Below are 22,252 nucleotides of genomic sequence, written 5' to 3'. Positions count from 1 at the left end.
CTCACGGCTGGGTTTATTTTAAATCCGGCACAAATCTACAAAAAATGCAGTGTTGTATTCGATGTTTGTGCAAAAAAATCCAACTCTGCTCACAAAGTACCAAAAGTTGCAACTGTTTTTGCCAATGACTTTTTCGTGTTTTACACTTTTACGATTGGTCGTATTTGATATTATGATCTTTATAAATCTAAAGTTATTTATAAATCTAAGTTAATCATCTTCAGGGATATGTTTTAGAGAGAGATGCGGCTAATCGATATTCTAATGTCACCATCAATTAGAATCGGGTCAACTATCCACAACAACAAAATTATAAATTATTTTTACATTAGAAAATGTTTAACAAAAACTACCACGTTAAAAAATATGCGAACATGAGTAAAGAGAAGACGATATCTCATACAAGTAATCGTAAATGTATAAAACACGACATTTTTACATTTTCGATAAATGTTTTCCTTGCTCTCTATTTATGCATTTTATTATTGATATCCAACCAATCACAATACGGAATAAATACTTGTTTTAGAGTATCAATAGTTTCCATTTTAGTTTTTATATTATTTGATATTTATGTGATATTTTGCATATGATTTTGTATGTATACGCAAACAAATATCAGCCGACAATTTATATCCTCGAAAAGGTAAGTCTAACCAGCAAAGATTAACACAGTGGATCTATTAAACCCAGTGGGTTAATCTTCACTAGTGGAACCGGGCTATTAGTTACTAATTTTGTGCTTAAGTTGAATCTTTGGCCATTTATAAAAAGACTGTAATACGCAATTTTTTACTTTTTTTAGAATTTTTAATATTATATGTTTTTTCTTTAATAAAATATATTATTTAAACAACAGTGTAAGTTCATTGCCTTATTAAACGTACTATATAGCTTTTTAATCTATAGAAAGTTACAAATAGGCCAAACAAATTAGTAGTGAAAATCTGGAACTATTGACTCACTACCTCCAATGTCTATATAGACCCAGGTCAGGCAATTAGGCGCCCGTGTGCGCTCATTTACCGTTGCTCTCTCCACACACACAATTCAACCCATTGAAAAAGCATGCACTCACACAATGACGCCCCGTAAAGTATGCAATAGAAAAGTATGGTGCCTGACCTGGATATAGACTCACTACTTTCAATGTCTCTACTGACTCACTACATCCAATGTCTATACTGACTTACTACCTCCAATGTCATAACATGGTCCCTCAGCAACTACTGACTTACTACTGACGTACCAGTTCCAATGTCACTACTGACTTTCGAATGACACGTTCATACAAAATGTCTATAGGAAATTACATGAGTTGCCTACAGTTTGTCAGTAGTACTGCTGACAATGTTAGTAGTAAGTCAGTATAGATTCACTATTGACATTTCCTACAGGGGTGTAATAATAAATTTACTGTAGGAGCCTAAAAGTATACTGTAAAATGTATGATTTTATTCTATAACCCCACTAAGGAAGAAATAGCACCAAACGTCAAAACAAAAAATAAACACTTCACTGAAGCAACAAAAAAATAGAAAAGAAATAGAAATCAAACTAATGTAACATAGGGCAAAGAGTGAAATAAATTAAATTGATTTAAAAAAACACTTGTTTCACTGGAACTTCACGCTTTTGAGATTTTTGTAAATATATTTGATTTAGAAATCACTAATTAGCACTTAATAAGACACTATAAACACTATAAATTTAAATATTATTATTTATATGAAAGAGACACAGAAAAAACATTTGCAGTGTTGCCTAAAAACACAAAACCGAGTGCGTCCGCTATCATACCTATGATACAACTGCCAACTTGGGAGATGATAGATCTTCATTAAACTCACAATTTTGCCTTTGACGGATTTTATCTAGCACTTATAGTTTAGTGGCGAAGGCGCCCCATGTTACCATACATATTTTTAAATTCGTAACAAAATGAAAAAAGTTTCTATAATTTTGTACACAAAATTTACTTTTGCGTAATAATTAAAATATGCGTACATCAGTTCGCGCACACAAAGACATTTGACGTTTACTTCATTCAGCACGGTTCATGAATTAGGTAAATTGTGTGTACTATACACCTAATTCAAAAACCGTGCATTATTGTATGCATATTTAATTGCTACCTAAAGTATGCAATAGTAATTTTGTGCAACTAATTTCGAATTTAGAATTGTGAAATTCGAAATTAGTTACACCAAATTTTTGTTTTACAATACAAAATTCCTAAATGAACGCAAGATTTTTAAATTGTGTATGTAATGTTGAATGGAGTAAACGTCAAACGTTATTAGGTCTGTACTAGACTGGTTTTAACTCAAAGTAAAAAAATCGAAGTCGGATTTTTTATTGATTTTAAGATTGCCGAAGTTTGAGTATAATCGGAATATGTTAACACGTGCCACTGGAGCCCCAAAGTTTCCATAGTAATTTGTATGGAGCCAAAGACAAATTTTCACGAAATCGCTCTACAGACCGCATTTATTGTCCAATCTATGAAAAGATTTTAACAGTTCATTTCTTTGGCTAAACAAGTTATACTACAAAAAAAAAATTGAAAATCGGGTCAGATTTTAATATTAGCTACATATAGGACCCATGGAAACTTTGAACACTGTGAATGGCTGAAATTTGGCATTTTGTCTTCGTTGTGGGTATAAAACTTTGCACCTGAAATTTGTCGGCATAGGTCCACGTCTTCATATAGCCCCCATAGAACGGTACCTACCGATATTCGGTATTTTGAAAGTTGTAGCCTCAATATCCTACCGAAATGACTAAAAATTGGTATTTAGTCTTCGTTGGGATATAAAACACTCCACCTGAAATTTGTCGTATAGGTCCACGTCTTCATATAGCCCCCATAGAACGGTACGTCCGGATTTCTGGTATTTTGAAGGTTGTTCCCTCACTATCCCCCCGAAATGGCTGAAATTTGGTATTAAGTCAACTTTCCACCTGAAATTTATCGGTATAGGTCCACGTCTTCATATAGCACCCATAGAACGGTACCTCCGGATTTCTGGTATTTTGAAGGTTGTTCCCTCACTATCCCTCCGAAATGGCTGAAATTTGGTATTAAGTCTTCTTTGGGGGTAAAAAACTTTCCACCTAAAATTTGTCGGTTTAGGTTCAGGCCTTCATATAGCCCCCATAGAACAATACCTCCCGATTTACGGTATTTTGAAGGTTGTGGCTGTGGTTATACAGTTCTCTATTTTATTGACTTGTCTGAAGAGAATTTTAAACAGAAAAATTGTACACACAAACATTTTTGTACCTACCCTGCGGGGAAATAAATTAGTTTAAAAATAGTTTATAACTAGTTTAAAAATAACCACAAGTGGTTATTTTTCGATTATTTTCCGTTACGCCAACTAACTATTTTAACATGGGGATGAGCTAGGCAGATGACAATTGTCCATCTCTGCATTACTTTTAACTATTTTTAACTAATTTATATCTATTTTTTGACTTTTTATAGTCAGTTTAAAAATGTTGTCTTAAAGAGAGAGAAAAAATATTTAGTTTTTATTTATTATATTTTATTTTCTATTTCTTTTAATTCTCTTTTTTGCTTTTATCTTTGACTTTTTATTTTGACACCAGTTGTTTCTCAGTTATGTTCCCTTGTTGTTCCTCTTTTGGTATGTTCAGTCTATCAAAACTAGCTTGTATAATTGTATGTTGCATTTATATCGAAATAATTACGAAAGTGTATATGAGAATTATTTGCGTCGAAAACACACTATTGAACATTCAACGTTTTCAACTGGTTGATCTCTACATGACTTTTCAACTAATTTATAGTTGGTTGTAGAAAAATTGCTTTGTAACCGACTATTTTCCAACTGGTTAATAACTAATTGAAAAGTAATGGAGAAATAGTCAGTTCTCCATTTTTTTAGTTTTCAATCTGGTTGATCTATAGATGAATTTTCAGCCAATTTGTAGTTATATGTAGAATAATGCATTTATAACTAACTATTTTGTAAACCGGTTGAGAAAAGTCCCGCAGGAGTCGTTGTTGTTTTTTTCACCCATGCATACACACATGCTTTAGTATTGATGGAAATATTGTGGGCGACACTGATTTGAACTGACTACAAATAGTCAAAAAGTTAGTTTATAATCAGTCGAAAAGTAATCTAGCGATGGACAATACTGACTACTTACCCGCTCATCGCCTTGTAAAAGTAGTCAGTTGGCATAAGGGAAATAATCGATAAAAAGTCACTTATGTTTACAAAAAAGCTAGTTTTAAGTTAACTTTAAATCTGCGCCAGTCCCTACACAGTGTATCTAGAAGAAGAGCTGATGGAGAAAACCCGAGACCGGATTTGAAATCAACTCGCTATTTCAGTTAGAAAAAAATTTTCGGTTGAAACATTCAACTTTTTCAATTTTGTTGAGCAGTGTTATTTTTAAATGATTTAAACCCATTTTACCGCTGCATATTTGAAATACTAAAATAATTTAATTATAAATTCTATTGCTTTATTGAGACTTTCCGTGTATAATTCATAACAATACAATTATCTAATTGCACATGGCATATTTCCTTACATATATTTTATAATGTAGAGAAAACTTGCAAAATACTTAAAATTACAAAAAAGAAAAAATAAATTGGCAATCATGGAAATGTTAAATAAAATACTTGGCATTTAAACGTGGCTTGTGTTACACTAGAAACGACGTTTACATTGTGCGTGGAAACTTATTTACATATGTATATCATAAATTTATATGTATGTACTATTTGTACATGCATTTAAATATAATCCAGTCAGAGTAGTTGAGAAACTTAAATTGTGGAAACTACGACACACTGTTGAGCTGTTAAGTACATAAGACATGTTATCGAATTTAATCTTTAGAGTGAGCTTGGAATGTCTTCCCAAAAACTATCTAATGCCGTGTTATTGACAACTCCGAAATTCCATTGCATATAGAGGTTATCTTCGTCGCAAATGTTGACATAGAGTTTGCGATCTTTTGGTGATGCTTCCAGACAACGTTTGTTACTGCCATGATTACGTCCATGTACCAGCCATTTGTGATCTCTATCGTAAGACCAAAATTGATTGCCGCCCTGACCATGGCAATCCCATAGCCATACCGGAGCATTCTTGTGTGTCTGTTGTACATCTAAACAGTCAAGCTTACGACGTAAACGTAGATCCCTGTGCCAACTGAGAGCCCAATTCTGATTACGTTGTGGTCTTTTTAAATCTTCATGGCAAGGATATAAACCTATTTCCGAGTGCCGCGGCTTTCCTAACGTATCAACACATAGAGTAGACGCACCGACATTTTGTATGGCTCCGTATGCATAATCAGCCGGTTCGACAGGTGGATAAACCTTTGTCAAATCAAAGGCAACGTTCTCCATAAACCATTTAAAAGATTTACACTGTAGTTTTTCACGTATTGCTTTCTGTTCGGTAAGATCACCAGCATCTATACTTTCATATATACCCTGTCCATGCTCGTATAAATAATGTTTGTATTCGTCCATCCACACCTCAGCCACACGTTTATAATTCTAGGAAATAAAGTGAAAGGTCACTAGTAAATAAATTTAAAAACACGCGTATTTACTCACTCTGTGGACGTAGTCGCCTTTACGAGGACTAGGCATGCTATTGCGTGGACCTCGGTATATGTGAGCTATACGTGAACAAGGAGCATCGTACATTTCACCTCCACACATCCAGATTTTGAAGCTTAGTTCATACTGCTCACCGCCCCAAATATCCAGACCTTCATCATAACCACCCAGTTCGAAAAAGAATTCTCTTGCAATGGCAAACAGACCACCTGCCATTACGGGACTCTTAAACGGTTTCGTTCTATCCACTAAATCTTCGGGTAATAAAGGCAATCGTTTGTAGTAAAATTCCCAATCAAAGGCTCCTCTGGCGCCCTCATCTTGGGCACGATACTCAAAATTACTATGATCGATAACGTCAATGAAGGGACAGACGGCAGTGCGTTTATTAAACTTAATCGGTTCCAACAGTGGTGGTAGCCAATTGTAATTAGCTTCTATGTGTGAATCCAAAAATATCAAAACATCAGCAGTAGCTTTTCGTGCGCCAGCCATGCGTGCTCCTATTAGGCCTGTACGTTCCTTCAGGCGTATTATTTGTACCAGATTTGGAAAATTCTCTGCTACATATTGATCAAGCTGTTTGAAAAGATATTCACGATCACTAAAATCATCGACCAGTATGATCTCCTTCAGTAATTCCGGTGGTGACCGATTGACTAAACTATGTATTGAACGGACTAGGACACTAAAATGTTCGTTGTAATATGGAATGACTACGCTAACAGTTAGTAGCTCGCTATCGTACAGTTTGCTGCGACAACTGAAATTGTGGAAATCGTAATTTTTTTTATCGAAATGATCAGTTTTTGCAATATATTAACACCTACCCTTTATTACGTATATCTGGTACCGAACGGTTCACAGATATCATATCTGATAAATAGGCATTAAAGCCGTTTTCAAGAGACATTTTCCTTTCCAAATCTTTTGTTGACTCGTCGTTGTTGTAGGCTCTTTTGCCTTGCTCTCCAAAACCAATGCGTTTGGTATCGCGTTCCATGGCAGTATAATCATGCCAGTCTTTCTTTGTGTGACTGGGTGGCATCAATTGAGGTTGTTGTTGTTCCCCCGGTTGTTCCTGACGATCCAGCGATTGACCTCGCTCTTCTTCCAATATTTCGTTATTGGCAGCATCGTCATTATCATCACTGTTCTCGTCATTTTTTATTTTCGGCTGATCTACTGGAGCAACTTTTGGTGGTCTGTGCTCCTCAGGAGCTGGCCCAACAGGCTGTTCATCTACATCTGCCACAGCTTGATGTTTGTCGTATTGACCTAAAGGTGCTGCTTTTGGTTTCTGTATAAATGCTGGTTTATTTGTATATGGGGTGGCAGATATGTATCCAGTTATAAGAATAAAAAGCGTTCCAGCAATAATCAACAAACAGGCGGTTTTAAACAACCACTTAACATTTGGGCGCCTCATTATTTGTGGTTAATGTGCTAATTTTAATTATTACCGCGACATTAAAATCCTTTCTTCGCCGTCAATGATGGTCAGTGAGCACAAAAGCAAATTATTTTATTTTCTGTGAATGAAATAAAAATTCACAAAATATGTTGCATAATTATGAATATCCTTCTCTTGAATCATTTCTTGACATGAAATAAATGTACTTTTATCAAATCCACATTTTGCACAATTTGTTTATAATTCTTCCCTTACGCATAACTGTTTCATTTGCGGAAGCGAGTTGTGCCCATATTTTCATCTACTTATCTTTCTCTTCTTCTGATCCCAACGATATTTTACTTTTGTCCCGGAAAGATAAACAAACTTTCCGAGTTAGTCATCTATTATTTGTGCCTTTCTGTTCATAGTATAAAGCCCTTAAACTCGCCGATGACTTGCTAGGAATTAGTACAGTACATATTAATATACATATTAGTTTAAGAAGAAATTATAGGTGAAGGAAGCCTTAATGCGCATCCGACTACAAATTGGAGATTACAGTTTAAAGGTAAATTTTAGGTACTAGAGATATTAGGTCTGTTCGATAACCCAAAAGATTGTAAAAATTTGCACAAACTTTTACAAAATGCTGTTCGATAACAAACTAGTTCAATAAAAGAGAAATGAGAAGTAGTTGCAAGAACTTGCTACTACTTTTTACTTGCGAAGTTATCGAACAGGCCTATTAATTTGTATCCAACTTTTGCATATGCATGTACATAGGAGAAAATAGTATTCCCGACCTAATACCGGCTAACTATTGAAGTCTTTAGTTTTAGATTAAGTTTTAGGGGAAATGCTCCGTGAGCACTCTTTATTTTATATCTTTGTTTTGGAAGACAACGTAAGCAATATACATATGTAAGTATTCAAAAAGTATAAATTTTAGTGATAGTGTAAGTATTTGGAGCTGGCTGAATGATTTTTACCAATGAATAGATTCCAACACCGGCTATGTCAAGAGGTCCATGAGGTAAACAGTACAAACAGTACGAAATGAAATCTAGAAAAAAAAAACGAAAAAAGATACTGCTAAAATAATAGAATTTCTCCAAACAATTATGGAACAGAGCAAAAGACCATGCATAATGGTGCATTATGAAGCATAATTAAAATTGCATATTTGGCATATTTCTGAAACTCCACAAAATTTAACTATTAACTTAAACATAAACATTGTATGTATAATGAACCATCTCGCATCAACAAAGGCTAATTAATTTTCATTCATGTGTCAGAAACAGGTTTTTACATTTTTAACACTATTACATGTGATTAATTTATCGTTCTTCCTCGACGCCGAACATTTAGAATTTATCGATGTTCTAAAGAGGAAATGTATGATAACAATGAATTTGGGAGATATCAAAGTTTATTCGACCGAATTAGTTCACGCACACATTGTTGTGTATTCGAGTACGGCAAAGAACACGTCTACAAATTGTACCCTTGAAATATTTTTAATGTTCTTATTAATAAAAGATTTAATCACCTATATGTATTCTACTATTAAAATGTAGAGGTTGATTTGTCGTTTGAACCGTTTTGTTAATATTGTTAATTATGACTTTTATTTGAAGAAAATAGACCACACGAAAAAATCAGTCTTGTTGGCCGGTTGATTGTTATGATGACACTAAATCATGGCACAATCATACAGGTACCCGCGTCAGCCCAGCTGATGTACTGTGAGCTGTCAAAAAAGTTGTTGTAATTGAAAACACAAAATTAAAAAACAAAATTTTAAAAGAAAAACTGTGAATTTTTGATGGATTTTTGTTATAATGTGTTTATTAATAACTGCCTAACAATATTTTGTTGAAAAAAATGTGTGAATCGCTTTATTTTTGGAAAACATTTTTGACATTTCACAGTACTGAACTCGTTTTTGTTGTAGTTGTTTGCAGATGCATCTACCTGGTAATTGTGCCATGCACTAAATAAACAACGGTTCAAATCAACTGTAAATTTGACGTATAAACTTGAATCTTAAATAATGACGGACGATGCCTGTCAGTATTTTATATAAAGCCGTAAACACAACCAACGTTTCAGTAATGTTGGACGTCATTTATAATGGCCGCGGCACATACGGCGCGTGGAGCGTCGCGTTACAACAACACATGAAAAATTCATAATCAAACTTGGCATCACTTACACATTTTTCATGTGGTTGTTGTTTTCAACGCGCAACGCGTCGCACAACGGATCGTATGCGCCGAGGGCTTAATAAAAGGGCAAGGTCAACATAGGTCGAATTATTCTATATTCTTTTATCAGAAAAAATAATATAGAGCAAAGGCAACGTATATAGAATTTGTCTTTGTTCTTTTATCAGAAATGATGGCTTAAAGCCGAAGACACATACAACGTTCGAGTAAAGTTATTTATCGTAAAAGGCAAAGTGCAGATAAGTTTGAATTTTTCTTGAAATGACACAAATGGTCTGTTCCAGTACGGCAAGAATCTACTAACTTTTTCTATTTTTTCGATATAAATGTTATCGTAGTAAAAATTAGTAGCTTCTAGCAGGTTCTGGAACAGAACATAAACTTCACTCATTCGATTATGGAAAGCAACTATCGTTCAATAGGGTGCCACCGTGGTGCAATGGTATGCACGCCCGCCTTGCACGTAGAAGGTCGGGGGTTCGATTCCCCGGCCAGGCAACATCAAACATTTTTCAACGGTGGCAAAATACCCCTCAGTAATGTTGGCGACATTTCCTGAGTATTTCAGCCTTGAAAAACTTCTCCAAAAGTGGTGTCTTAAGACACGCCGTTCGGACTCGGCGATAAACAGTAGGTCCCATATCATTGAGCTAAATATGAATCGGGGTGCACTCATTGATATGAGTGAAGTCTCCCTTGTCCCGTATGGGATGTTGTGGAACAATGTTTTTTGTTTTGTTTAACTATCGTTCAATTGCGTTGGCAGTTGCTAAAATTGCATTACAGAGAGCAATCGGCAACTGACGTCTAAGATTTCAGTTGCTGATTTAAGCATTTTATGGCAACTGCTTTGTAGCAGCTGCTTCTCACAATTTCAAAGAAAATAAATTTCATCAATATTTCTAATGTTTTTGTGCCAAAATGACTTTAAAATCCCCAAAAACAAACATTTCAAAAAATAATTTTTGAATTGGTTGTAATCGAAACATAGCATATCTTTGTACATATTCTTACATGGCAATCCCTTTGTTTTTATGAAGCCTTTACCTAATTAACTGCGTGTTGCGTGTGCGTTCAAAAATACAAAAACAAAATACATTTATTTGTTTTTGTTTTCAATTTGAAATACATGTATTTTGTTTTTGTATTTTTGAACGCACACGCAACACGCAGTTAATTAGGTAAAGGCTTGAAGAAAATACGCTCACTATATTCCCAACAAATTCCTGATTTTACATGAATGTAACATTTATGATGAGAATTTTAACGCATATTTAAATTTTTGAAACCCTATATCTCGGTAAGTATGGGCTTCCCATAGATGAAATATGTATTTTTTTGTTCAGGACAATGGGAATCGGTAGGTCGCGTTATACGCCTCTTAGCCGCCATAACTCAACTAGTTCCTTTGAAAAAAAGCAACTAGATCAGATCAAAATGGTTCAACTTTGTTTATTCATCTTGTTTAACAATATAATAACGAAATTTCAATAGTATGTCTACTTATTGCCTGAGGCCTAGCATTTTAATTACTTCTTCCTTATATTTACTCAAATTGTATTCATTTTCTCCACCATTTATAAGGTTTTCTAAACTTTCAACGTAGCCAGTACCAGCTGCAAGTTTTTCGGCATCCTGCGATTTTCCCCAATTCAAAATACTTTCAACAGATTGTTTGGATTTATTGCGTTCGTATTTGTACAGTTCCATATCGGCCTCGCTCTTAGTTTCTTCCCAAGGCTCTGTAATAAACGATTCGTGGTAGCAAGCAGTTAGTAAATACATAGCATAATCGTAATTTTGTTTTCGTAAAGGACATCTATCAGCCACAATCGTAAGAGTATCGGTTTCGCTATTATAACGGTCTCCAACTAAACGCAAAAATTTATCCTTGGCATGATCATCAAATTTCAATTCTGACAATTTAAGGGTAATAGTAACCCGACGAGCCTCTGGGTTGCGTATTGTAGGTAATGCTTGACAATAATCTGTGCTAACAATATCTACAGGAAAGAGACGCTTCCATTTATCTTCTGTTTCTAATCCTTTTGGCCAGGGTGTGCAGAATTTTTTTATTGCTTCACATTGCTGCTTTATTGCTGGTGGGGTTAAATGAAGGAAGTTGGGAATTTTCATTAACTCAGCATTTGCGTACTTTGATGGTGGTGCTGCCCCTTTTACGGTGAATCCTTGACGAATGGGCAGAGGAACTGAAGCAGGATGGAAAGAGCGTGGACCCGGCCAAACTGCTGTCCAATCTTGATCTGTGGCCATTTTTAGACTACGTGGTGGCATGACCTCGGGTTTTTTGAATTCTCGTCGTGCCAATTTCTGCTGTGTAGCACGCAAGTTTAGTACACGGAATTCTGGAAAGCGACATAATTGCATTGTTTATTAAATTTTTCGGCTTATCTTTCCTTTAGGGTGCACCTGGAAGAGAAATTTGGCATTTTCACCACAGGTGGCGCTTTCGGTCCTGATTCCAACGGTGTATAACCGGAAATGTATACTTCCCGAGATATAGGCCTCGAAAGTTCCGCAAAAACCACAACTAGGACTTAAGTTAAACGCATTTACTAAACTCAAATCTTGTTATTACAGGTAACTCAAATCTTGTTATTACAGTAGTGCGATTCTCTAACCCATTTTTTGAGTTACCGACAATTGTCGGTAAAGTTATACACCGTTAGAATCAGGGCCGAAAGCACTACCTGTGGTGAAAATGACGAATTTTTCCGCAAGGTGTACCCTAAAGGAAAGGAGTTCCAATTTTTCTCTAATAGCAATATTAACTTACCTTCATCCTCAACCTCGGCATCGTTTCCACTTGGAGACACTTGTGCACTTAAGAAGCGAAATTGCTGCCCGTAATTTAATGCAAGTTTATTCGATTTTAAAAGTCTACTCAAAGACGACATCGTTTCACAAAAATTGAATAAAAGTTTATTTTATAAATTTATAAATTTTAATAATTTGGTTACAACATGCATATGTTCGTATGTTATAAATAGGGATAGGTAAGTCGACTAATTGATTAGTCGACTCTTGGTCTTGAAAATCTAAAAATCAAAGTCGACTTTTGATTACGGAGATAATCGAAAACACCAACGATTTTAATAGCATTAGTTGTGTTCCTTTACTTGCTTGAGGTTACAATTTTTACCATTTCCCTGTAAAGGGTGTTTACACTAGCCATCAATGTCATATGAACCGAAATAAAAACATTCCCCAGCAAAATGTTCGATGCCAAAGATGCCATTCAATCATGGGTGCAGGTGATCTGTAGTGCTATTCTCTAACACATTTTTTGAGTTACCGACAAAATTCGGTAAAATTAAAACGCAAAATTATGAATGAAAAGTTCAAATAAAAGTTGACAAAACTGTAACTTTACGACTGCTTTTTATTCATCGCTAACATACCAAAAAACATCGGTAATTACCGAAAATATGAGCATTTTAATATTACCGACAATTGTCGGTAACTCAAAAAATTAGTTAAAAAATCGCACTACTGGCATGTCATCTTTTTAGCATCTTCATCGATGAATTTTATATGAACGTGGACCCCAAAAGATGCTATTAATTTTTGGATCCAAAGCATGTCATTTATACCAATGCCTTGACATGTCATTTTCACCAACGCTTTGACATGTCATTTCCACCAAAGCTTTGACTTGTCATTTTCACCAACCCTTTGCAATGACATTATCATTACGACGAGAGTTTTAACAACGTTGGTTGTGATTTCGAGTCTCCGACAACATCAAGCCTGTTGTAAATAATGAATCTTATATATTTAGAAAAATGTGAATAAATAAAAACACTTAATTCATATCTATTGGATCCATGGAATGGGTTCAAATGTTGATGAAAAGATCGGATCTTTCACGAGTTCCTTTGCATGGGTTCAAATGCTGATGAAAAGATCGGATCTTTCACGACTTCGTTTAAACCAATGCAAAAGATGCCATCATGGTTTAATAAGAAAGGTTAGCTAAATCTAAATTTAATTTTTTTTCATTTGAGTGTTCCTAAAATGGCAAAATCAAAGTACACAATCCGTGTATGTGTATGTATTGTTTGAAAAATATGCCAAACAATTTTAAAAACAATCGTATTTAATGATTTAAATTTAAAATTGTTTTTAAAATATTTGTATCGAAGAAATTCTTCGGCATTGCATTAAAACCCAGCAAAAAGTTTGCATCCGTGGATGCAGTTTAATCAGTACAAGTGTACAGTACAATTGCCGTTGGAGTACATCCTTTCCTATGAATTCACTTATGAATTTTACAAGAAAGCGCGCAGCTAGGATGCACTCCATTTTGCTTTCACAGCACACAGCTAGGATGCACTCCATTTTCGATCCAAATCACAGCTTAAGATGCAGTGCTTTGGACTGAATTTATATTCATTCTTCGGAATGCCATTGCGTAATATCCCAAAATAAATAAAATGCATTTATTATTTGTGTAAAACAAGAACTCAAAGAACTTTATTATAGCTTTGTTCCTTTACTTTTTTAATGGTTAGAGTGGTAAAAGAGAAAAGTGTCAAAATTATTCAAAATTGCTCTCTCATGAACATTTTTAGCAGAAAAGTAAAGGAACGGAAAAATGGTAGGTCTGGCAGCAATGTCAGAAAAAAACGTAAAAAAAAATCAATTTTCGTCTTTTATTTCACAGTTTTTAATTTAGTGTTGTCAGTGTTCGACTTTTTCTTCGGGTTTTCGTCCATTTTGTGAAATAATCGTCAAACAAAAGTCGAAAAATCAGTTCTGCCATTTTCTACCTGCAGAAATTTTGCTGGTAGCCTGTGGTAGAAGAGAAAGCCATTTTCGCTCTCTCTCCCCTCTCACTCTCTTAAAATTGCTTCCAGTTTTGCCACTTTTCGGGGTTAAGGAACGCTTTGCAGGTAAAAAATGGTAACAAATGGTTAAAATGGTAACCTCAGGTAAGTAAAGGAACACAGCTTATATTTTATTATATTATTATATTATATATTTTTTTTGTTTTGCCTTATTAAGGCGAAGGTCATTTTTAGAGTGATATTTGAATTAATTCTCTTTCGAGTTGAGCTATTTAGACCTAATAGGTACATTGAAAAATTAGGAATCCACCGAAGTCCCACACATTCAACCACTATGCTACGTTTCACGGGTGGTTAGACCGATCATCAGGCAGATTGAATGGTGTTTTTTAGTGGGTGGACGAAGGCTAAGCTTGGAGACTAGCATTTATATCACAAATCATTCGAAATTTGTATATTCGAATTATTTATTTATTTTAATGTTAGTCATTTAATTCCAAACCTTTCCTATAGTCCGACTTGGCTGGTAACCCTATTTTTCAATGCTTTATTACAAATACTAAAACAGCTTTTTTCCACCTTTATTTTATTTGTTCTTCTGTATCACAAGATTTTGATCATCAATATTTGTCATCGGAATCTTTGACAAGTTGATAGTGGCTTAGAACGCTAAGACGCCTGCAACCGTGTCACTTGGTTGTTGGGGTCCCAGGTTCGAATCCCAGCCTGGCTCATGCTGAAATCATTTTTTTTTTGTTTTGCCTTATTAAGGCGAAGGTCATTTTTAGAGTGATATTTGAATTAATTCTCTTTCGAGTTGAGCTATTTAGACCTAATAGGTACATTGAAAAATTAGGAATCCACCGAAGTCCCACACATTCAACCACTATGCTACGTTTCACGGGTGGTTAGACCGATCATCAGGCATATTGAATGGTGTTTTTTAGTGGGTGGACGAAGGCTAAGCTTGGAGACTAGCATTTATATCACAAATCATTCGAAATTTGTATATTCGAATTATTTATTTATTTTAATGTTAGTCATTTAATTCCAAACCTTTCCTATAGTCCGACTTGGCTAGTAACCCTATTTTTCAATGCTTTATTACAAATACTAAGACAGCTTTTTTCCACCTTTATTTTATTTGTTCTTCTGTATCAGAAGATTTTGATCATCAATATTTGTCATCGGAATCTTTGACAAGTTGATGGTGGCTTAGAACGCAAAGACGCCTGCAACCGTGTCACTTGGTTGTTGGGGTCCCAGGTTCGAATGAATGTGTGGGACTTCGGTGGATTCCTAATTTTTCAATGTACCTATTAGGTCTAAATAGCTCAACTCGAAAGAGAATTAATTCATATATTATATATTATTTTATAAACACAAATTTATTATATAAACACAAATTAAAAAAAGTTCCCATTAAATTCAATCTCATTTGAGTTTACTTCCTCCGTTCTCAATTTAATCCAAGCGCATCTGATTTTGCTTCATCATCCAAAAGGTTTTTTTTGTTGCCTTCCCATCACTAGTTTAGCTTTCGACATGGACTCCAACTCCGCTCCATTAAAAATTTCCGTCTCGTGAATTACCGCAAAAATGTTCGCAACTTAAGTTTTTATTTCTTTATTTTATAACAAATTCTCTGAAATGTATACACTCTTGTTTGTCTTTTGAAGAAATGTTTAGGGATCAACCAACTGTTTTTTTTTCTGTAGGGATCTCTACAGCAACTGCCTATAAAATTTATCGAACGGAGTGCATTTTTCATAACTCTGTTGGACTACATCGAAAGATGTTGTGAAACCATAACTCCAATTGCACAACTTCCAACATTTTTTGCTGGGAACAATCATTTCATAATATCCACAATTCGATTATGTGGAGAAACCTTGACACTTCATTCATTTTTCGCGTTTTTTATAAAATGCTCAAAATAAGGTATTATAAACAAACCCACTTGTTGCTTTTGTTTTTACTAATTTTGAAGTAATAGGAATTCAGGAAAAAGCAGGGTCCTATAGATTGTTTTCATTTAAACCTACCTCTTTACTTATACCATGGATGCCATGAAATCACGTCATCGCATGGAACCCCTTCCTTCAAATTTTGCTGGGTCCATATCTGCCCTGTGGGCAATATGGACGTAATTCCACTGCACTTTTCTGGTGTGGATGCAAAAATAAATGGCGTAAGGAAAATCCTCAATATTGCACACATCAGCGACTGTATAACGATGCAAAATTTCAGGTCATATGACATTGATGGCTAGTGTAAACACCCCTTAGGTTAGGTTGAGAAGAGGGGTGATTCAAGATCACCACATGTCCTTAAAAAGAAAGGACATACACTTAAGCCAGAAGAGGCCTGTTGTGCGCTCTAATTGTATGTGTCCTGGAAGTTGTTATTGCTAGTTTAGGAGTTCCGTCCCATTGACGTAGTCCCTCAAGTTTTTGAACCCGATGTCCTTGATATGGTCGAGTCCTGTAATTATGTCGTTTCCCATTAGTTGAGTTCTCAAGTTTGTGAAAGCCTGGCAGTGGCAGAGATAGTGTTCCAACGTTTCGTTGTCCTCGCCACACTATTCACTATTCTTTGCACATCCTGTGCAGATGCGCTTGTAGTACTAGATGCCCTGTGAGGACACCGATCCGTCTACTGATATCCTTTTTACTCATCACTAGGAGGTCACTTGTTTTGTCCTGGTCTGGGTTTCCCCATAGGATTTTTTGTAGTTTTTCACTTTTCCAAGCTTTTAGTTCTATACGCGCCGCCTTTACTAGGCGTTTACACTAGTGTTGGGCAATCTCGTTCATTGAGCGGATCGATCTTTTTCATTCCGTTCACCAAAAAGATCCGGGTCGTTTAGATCGTTCGTTGGCTCTTTTTCATTCAACAATACATTTGACTGTATTATTTTCTTTTGAAGTCGTTCGTTCTCTGCTGCATATGACTCCGTCGTTCTTTTCACCGAATCGTTCTTTTGAAAATGTTCGTTCACGAATGACACAACTGTTGTGTTACGTGCTTGTTTGTGTGCTAATGGGGGTGGTTTTGTTTCTGAACGTAGTGTTGGTGGTTTTGATATGAAAGAACCACATGAACGAATGATGCAAAAAAGAGATATGACCGAGATGTGCTACTGAATGAGGTGAGTTACTGAGCGAGAGTAGCTCTCTGAATTATTGTTTGTGGAAATTTGTGCTGCTTGCGCTAACGCAGCGTTTGTTTAGAGTTTGACTGCAAAACCAATGCTGCTAATTTTGTAAGCAGCAATGACTCGTCCAACGAGGATCTAAATGAACGATATAAAAGAATGAGCTGGATACGAATCCGTTCGCTCTTTTCACGGAATCGTTCCTTTGAGCCGGTTCGTTCATGAACGACGCAACTCTAGTTTACACCAGACAGTTTGTCTTCAAATACAACTCTGATTTACTAACACATGCATACATTTGTCGTTTGTCTCTCAGCTGTCCATTAGTTTTTCACAGACAGCCGGGTTGATAAATTTTTGACATTTTTGTGAAAAAGAAGTGAGATGATAATTCAAATGTGCTGAAAACAAAAGAATATGTACAAAAATATATGTAAACGGAAAACAAAAAGAAATCGGTGATTTTCATTGATAATTTTACAACTGTTTTCGCAGTTGTCTGGACGCCTACGTCACACAGGCAAGTTGTGGGATTTTGACAATCAATACATGAAGTCAACTGTCCTGTCATTTGTAAACGCAGGGTTAAAGGTTTGGCAATGTCTAGACTTACTGTAGGTAGCTCCCTGGCTTGTTTTGCTAAGAAGTTTGCTACTTCGTTTCCCGTAATCCCTATGTGTCCTGGTACCCATATAATGTTTACCGAGCCATAATGGGAATAGTCGTTAATTGAGTTTTTACACTCTAAGACAGTTTTCGATATTGTTGCCTTACTTGTTATAGCTCTAATTGCTGCTTTACTATCTGTAAGGATGTTAACTGTGAGTGGCCTTGTATTTGTGTTAAACCAGTTCAGACATTCTGTGATCGCTCGGATTTCGGCCTGGAGGATCGTGTTATGATCCGGCAGAGGAAGGGAGATCCTCGTTTCCGTGTCTACGATATAAAGACCCAGTCCCGTTTTCCCGCCTAACACAGCCCCGTCCGTAAACCCGCAGCTTCCAGCGGGAATCTGTGCAAGGGTTCCATCGATCCACATATCTCTGTCCGGTATTAGAACTTCACACAGAGCTACTTCACTTGATTCTGGTATCCGGTCCGATATTATTTGATTTATAGATTCACCGGTTGTGAACCGTAATATGCAATGGTGGTATGTTTGGTGGTCTCTTTCGATCCACTCGCTTATCGCTTTCAGTCTTATAGCCGCGATGGCTGCTTCATACCTTACCTGTATTTCTATCGGGTGGACAAATAGAATTGTCTCTAAAGCCCTAGTTGGTGTAGTCCACATCGCCCACTAATGCCTAGACAGCACATTTTTTGCACATCCTGTGCAGACTCTTTGCAATGTTTCCACATTGTACTTTTTGTCCATAGCTGTCCACCATACAACAGATGCGTAAGTAAGAATCGGTCTTATTACGCTTCTGTATAGCCAATGTATCATTCTAGGATTAACACCCCATTTTGAGCCTATAGCCCTTCTACAAGTTGACCAACATCTGTGTGCTTTGGCAGCCCTTTCCTGAATATGGTCTTTCCATATATATGAAGTTTTAAAACTACACCCCAACAGTAATCTTTATACCAAATTATAGGATTACTGCTCCATCCGTTCTCGAAATCCAATTGTACGAAATTTAGTACTATTTAGTACTTTTCGTCACATAAGTACGAATTTACCAAACTACCTCAATCCTATACTCCAATAGTAATCTTAATTCCAAATTCCATCCTTGTTCCACTATCCGCGCAACCAAATCCAAATTGTACCAAATTTAGTACTATTCGTACACATAAGTACGAATACATGTACACATGTCCCCCCCCCCCCCAGTATCAGGAATAGCTATCAAGTTGCTGATCATCAGCATGGATTCCGTAAGCAGGACTCAACTCAAGGACTCAACCAGAGACAACCATGTGATAGAACAGTCATGGTGGCGCTTGACTTATCAAAAGCCTTTGATACAGTCAGGCACTCCACGCTGTTTGAGGTCATTGAGCAGACAACCCTCCGGCCAAGCTTGAAACGTTGGATAGTCAACTATATGTGTGGACGCCAGTCGTACGTGAAATTCAGAAACAAGAAGTCCAAACATCGTAGAGTGAAACAGGAAGCTCCCCAAGGTGGGGTGATATCTCCGGAACTGTTTAACCTCTACCTCTCCTGTATTCCGCCCCCTCCAGACGGCATCGAGATCGTAACGTATGCGGATGATTGCACGATCCTGGCGTCAGCTAGCTTCCCTGATGACATCTGTGAGAGACTGAACTCCTATTTAACCGATCTTATCACCTTTTTCCACGCAAGGAATATGCAGATTTCCGCCTCAAAATCTACAGCCACTCTGTTCACCACATGGACAGCGCAGTTTGAAAGAGAATTAAATGTCGTGGTCGACGGTAGCAGAATTCCGACCACAAACTGCCCCAAAATTTTAGGGGTCACATTCGACACTACTTTGATTCGACATCTGCCCAGTATGCGGCATGGGCCCGCACGACGCAAAACACCTTTTCAACTGCCCCGCCAAAACTACTCATCTAACTCCAGTGGATCTGTGGTTACATCCCATCTAAGCAGCCTCTTTCCTTTTAACTTGAGATAGACCCAGAGCCAGATTGAACAGAAGAACGAGCATACAAACATAATAATAAACACTGTTACAACAACAACAATAAATACGAATTTCCAAAACTACCTCAATCCTGTATTCCAACTGTAATCATAACTCCAAATTTCAGGATACCAACTCTATCCGTTCTACCAAATCCAAATTATATCAAATTTAGTACTTTCCTTGCACACAAACACGAATTTCCAAAACTACCTTAATCCTATACTCCAACTGTAATATTAATTCCAAATTTCATCATTACATCATTATCCGTGCAACAAAATCCAAATTGTACCAAATTTAGTACTTTTCGTACACATAAATATGAATTTTCAAAACTACCTCTATATCTCAATCCGACACCCCAACAGTAATCTTTATACCAAATTATAGGAGTCCAGCTTCATCCGTTCTCCAGAATTAAAATTGTTCGAAATTTAGTACCATTTAGTACTTTTCGTACACATAGGTACGAATTTCCAAAACTAACTTAATCCTATATTCCAACAGCAATCATAACTCCAAATTTCAAGATTCCAGCTCCATCCGTTCTCCCAAATCCAAATTGTATCAATTTTGATACCATTTAGTACTTTTCGTATACATAGGTACGAATTTTTAAAACTACCTCAATCCTACACTCCAATTGTAATCTTAATTCAAAATTTCATGATTGCATCACTATCCGTGCAATCAAATAAAAATTGTACAAAATTTAGTACTTTTCGTACACATAAGTACGAATTTCCAGAGCTACCTTATTTATCAATCCTACACTTCAATAGTAATTTCAATTCCAAATTTCTGGTTTCCAGCTCTACCCTTTCACCCAAATCCAAATTGTACCAAATTTTGTAACATTTAGAACTTTTCGTACACATAAGTACGAATTTCCAAAACTACCTCCATATCTCAATCCTACACTTCAACAGCAATCTTAATTCCAAATTTCAGGCTTCCAGTTCTATATGTTCGCCCAAATCTAAATTGTACCAAATTTAGTACCATTTAGTACTTTTCGTACACATAAGTAAGAATTTACAAAACTACCTCTATCCTATACTCCAACAGTTATCATTACTCTAAATTTCATGTTTCCAGCGCTATCCGTTCATCCAAATCCAAGTTGTACTCAACTTAGTACCATTTAGTACTTTTCGTACAAATAAGTACGAATTTCCAAAACCTTTCTTATATCAGCATCACTTTCCAGCCTTGATTCCCATACCAAATGTAAAGATTTTAGCTATATCCATTCAAAATATACAAATGGTACCAAATTTAGTAACTTTTAGTACTTTTCGTACACTTATAGGTCGAATTTCCAAAAACCCTTTGGTACATATTTCTAACTCTCCATCAGTGACCCTCATTCCTAATTTCAGAATTCTAGCTCTTCCCGTTTGCCTAATACAAAAGGTACCCTATTTAGTACCATTTAGTACTTTCCGTACCCTTCTAGTTCGAATTTCCAAAAACTTAGCCTTATCTTACCCCTACACACAAACAGCAACCCAAACCTATGCTTCTACGTAGGTTTGTATGCTGCTACAACAACAACAGCAACCCACAATCAAAATTTCAACTTTCTAGCTTCACGTCTGGTCGGTGTCAGTCACTCACTCACTCACTGAGCTCTTAAATAAAGTGGTCGGCCAGCTAATTAGGGACAATAAATTCAGTTTAATAGATTACTCGATTGCATTTAAAAATGTGAAGATTTTAATTAAATAAATTTTGCATATAAGGTATTAGTATTAAGCACTATCGAGTAATGTCAAAACGTACGGAGATTCTCCATATGTGGGAGAAGTACAGCCCACTTTTCTAAAAATGGTCCATATTAGCCTGGCCAGCTAATTAGGGACATTAGTAGTAAAATCATTGGTTAGTTATTGGTTAGTTTATAGTTTATTCAACTGATTTCATGCTTTACCCCCGCCGAAAGTCCTTTAGGGGGCCGAATTATTACTATAATCCCTAATACTGTGCTTTAGGCCTTATTTTCCGCTAATCCACGAAAAATATGCATATTTTTTGGCACTTCATAACAAAAACTATAGTTCTAGTAACACCACACATCATTCCCAACCATACACTACAATTACCGTTCCATACTGGGTGTACAACTATCCTTGAATTACTTTTTAACCAGTTTGGATGAGTTACTAGGGTGAAAATCCTATTTAAAGAATGTGTTATGGGGCATTTTTAAGTCAACAAAACATGGTAATCCGGTCATCAGCATGCTTTCGGCGGGGATAAAGGACGACAGCAGTTGAATACACTATAAACTAACTAATTCGAGCTATTCTTGTATAAAACCCTAATTAGCTAACCAGGCTAATATGGTCCATTTTTAGAAAAGTGGGCTGTACTTCCCCACATATGGAGAATCTCCGTACGTTTT

The 22,252-nt window shown here is 36.1% G+C and overlaps 2 protein-coding genes across 5 annotated transcripts; both read right to left on the bottom strand.

Moving 5' to 3' along the window:
* Nucleotides 1-4,484: 4,484 nt before the first annotated feature.
* On the bottom strand, nucleotides 4,485-8,722 carry Pgant6 (Polypeptide N-Acetylgalactosaminyltransferase 6). Of its 4 annotated transcripts, XM_073987302.1 has the most exons (5): nucleotides 8,572-8,718; nucleotides 8,009-8,082; nucleotides 6,454-7,155; nucleotides 5,618-6,386; nucleotides 4,485-5,557 (listed from the first exon to the last, which is right to left on the bottom strand). In XM_073987302.1, exons 3-5 carry the CDS (start codon nucleotides 7,050-7,052, stop codon nucleotides 4,886-4,888), a joined length of 2,040 nt encoding a protein of 679 aa, XP_073843403.1. In that variant the 5' UTR covers nucleotides 7,053-7,155; nucleotides 8,009-8,082; nucleotides 8,572-8,718; the 3' UTR covers nucleotides 4,485-4,885. The 4 variants fall into 4 exon arrangements, with proteins under 4 accessions (XP_073843403.1, XP_073843402.1, XP_073843404.1 ...); XM_073987301.1 differs by lacking the exon at nucleotides 8,009-8,082 and having other exon boundaries at nucleotides 8,572-8,722; XM_073987303.1 differs by lacking the exon at nucleotides 8,009-8,082 and having other exon boundaries at nucleotides 6,454-7,477.
* Nucleotides 8,723-10,677: 1,955 nt separating this feature from the next.
* Nucleotides 10,678-12,286, bottom strand: mRpS35 (mitochondrial ribosomal protein S35). The gene is made up of 2 exons (XM_073987300.1): nucleotides 12,048-12,286; nucleotides 10,678-11,616 (listed from the first exon to the last, which is right to left on the bottom strand). The coding sequence occupies exons 1-2, from the start codon at nucleotides 12,166-12,168 to the stop codon at nucleotides 10,754-10,756; spliced, it is 984 nt and encodes a 327-aa protein (XP_073843401.1). The 5' UTR covers nucleotides 12,169-12,286; the 3' UTR covers nucleotides 10,678-10,753.
* Nucleotides 12,287-22,252: the final 9,966 nt, after the last annotated feature.

This window comes from Musca autumnalis, unplaced genomic scaffold (genome assembly GCF_047663935.1).
Source record: "Musca autumnalis isolate F117 unplaced genomic scaffold, ASM4766393v1 scaffold_4, whole genome shotgun sequence".
In the NCBI taxonomy this organism is placed as follows: Eukaryota; Metazoa; Arthropoda; class Insecta; order Diptera; family Muscidae; genus Musca; species Musca autumnalis.
The sequence above is the reverse complement of the archived record's forward strand: the minus strand, read 5'-3'. Positions and strand labels throughout refer to the sequence as shown.

Coding starts and splice junctions, on each gene's coding strand:
- Pgant6 (XM_073987301.1), bottom strand. CDS start 7,052: ATGAGGCGCCCAAATGTTAAGTGGTTGTTTAAAACCGCCTGTTTGTTG. Junction 6,387..6,453: donor CCAGATATACGTAATAAAGG/GTAGGTGTTAAT, acceptor CCACAATTTCAG/TTGTCGCAGCAAACTGTACG. Junction 5,558..5,617: donor AAGGCGACTACGTCCACAGA/GTGAGTAAATAC, acceptor TTTATTTCCTAG/AATTATAAACGTGTGGCTGA.
- mRpS35 (XM_073987300.1), bottom strand. CDS start 12,168: ATGTCGTCTTTGAGTAGACTTTTAAAATCGAATAAACTTGCATTAAAT. Junction 11,617..12,047: donor TGCCGAGGTTGAGGATGAAG/GTAAGTTAATAT, acceptor GTCGCTTTCCAG/AATTCCGTGTACTAAACTTG.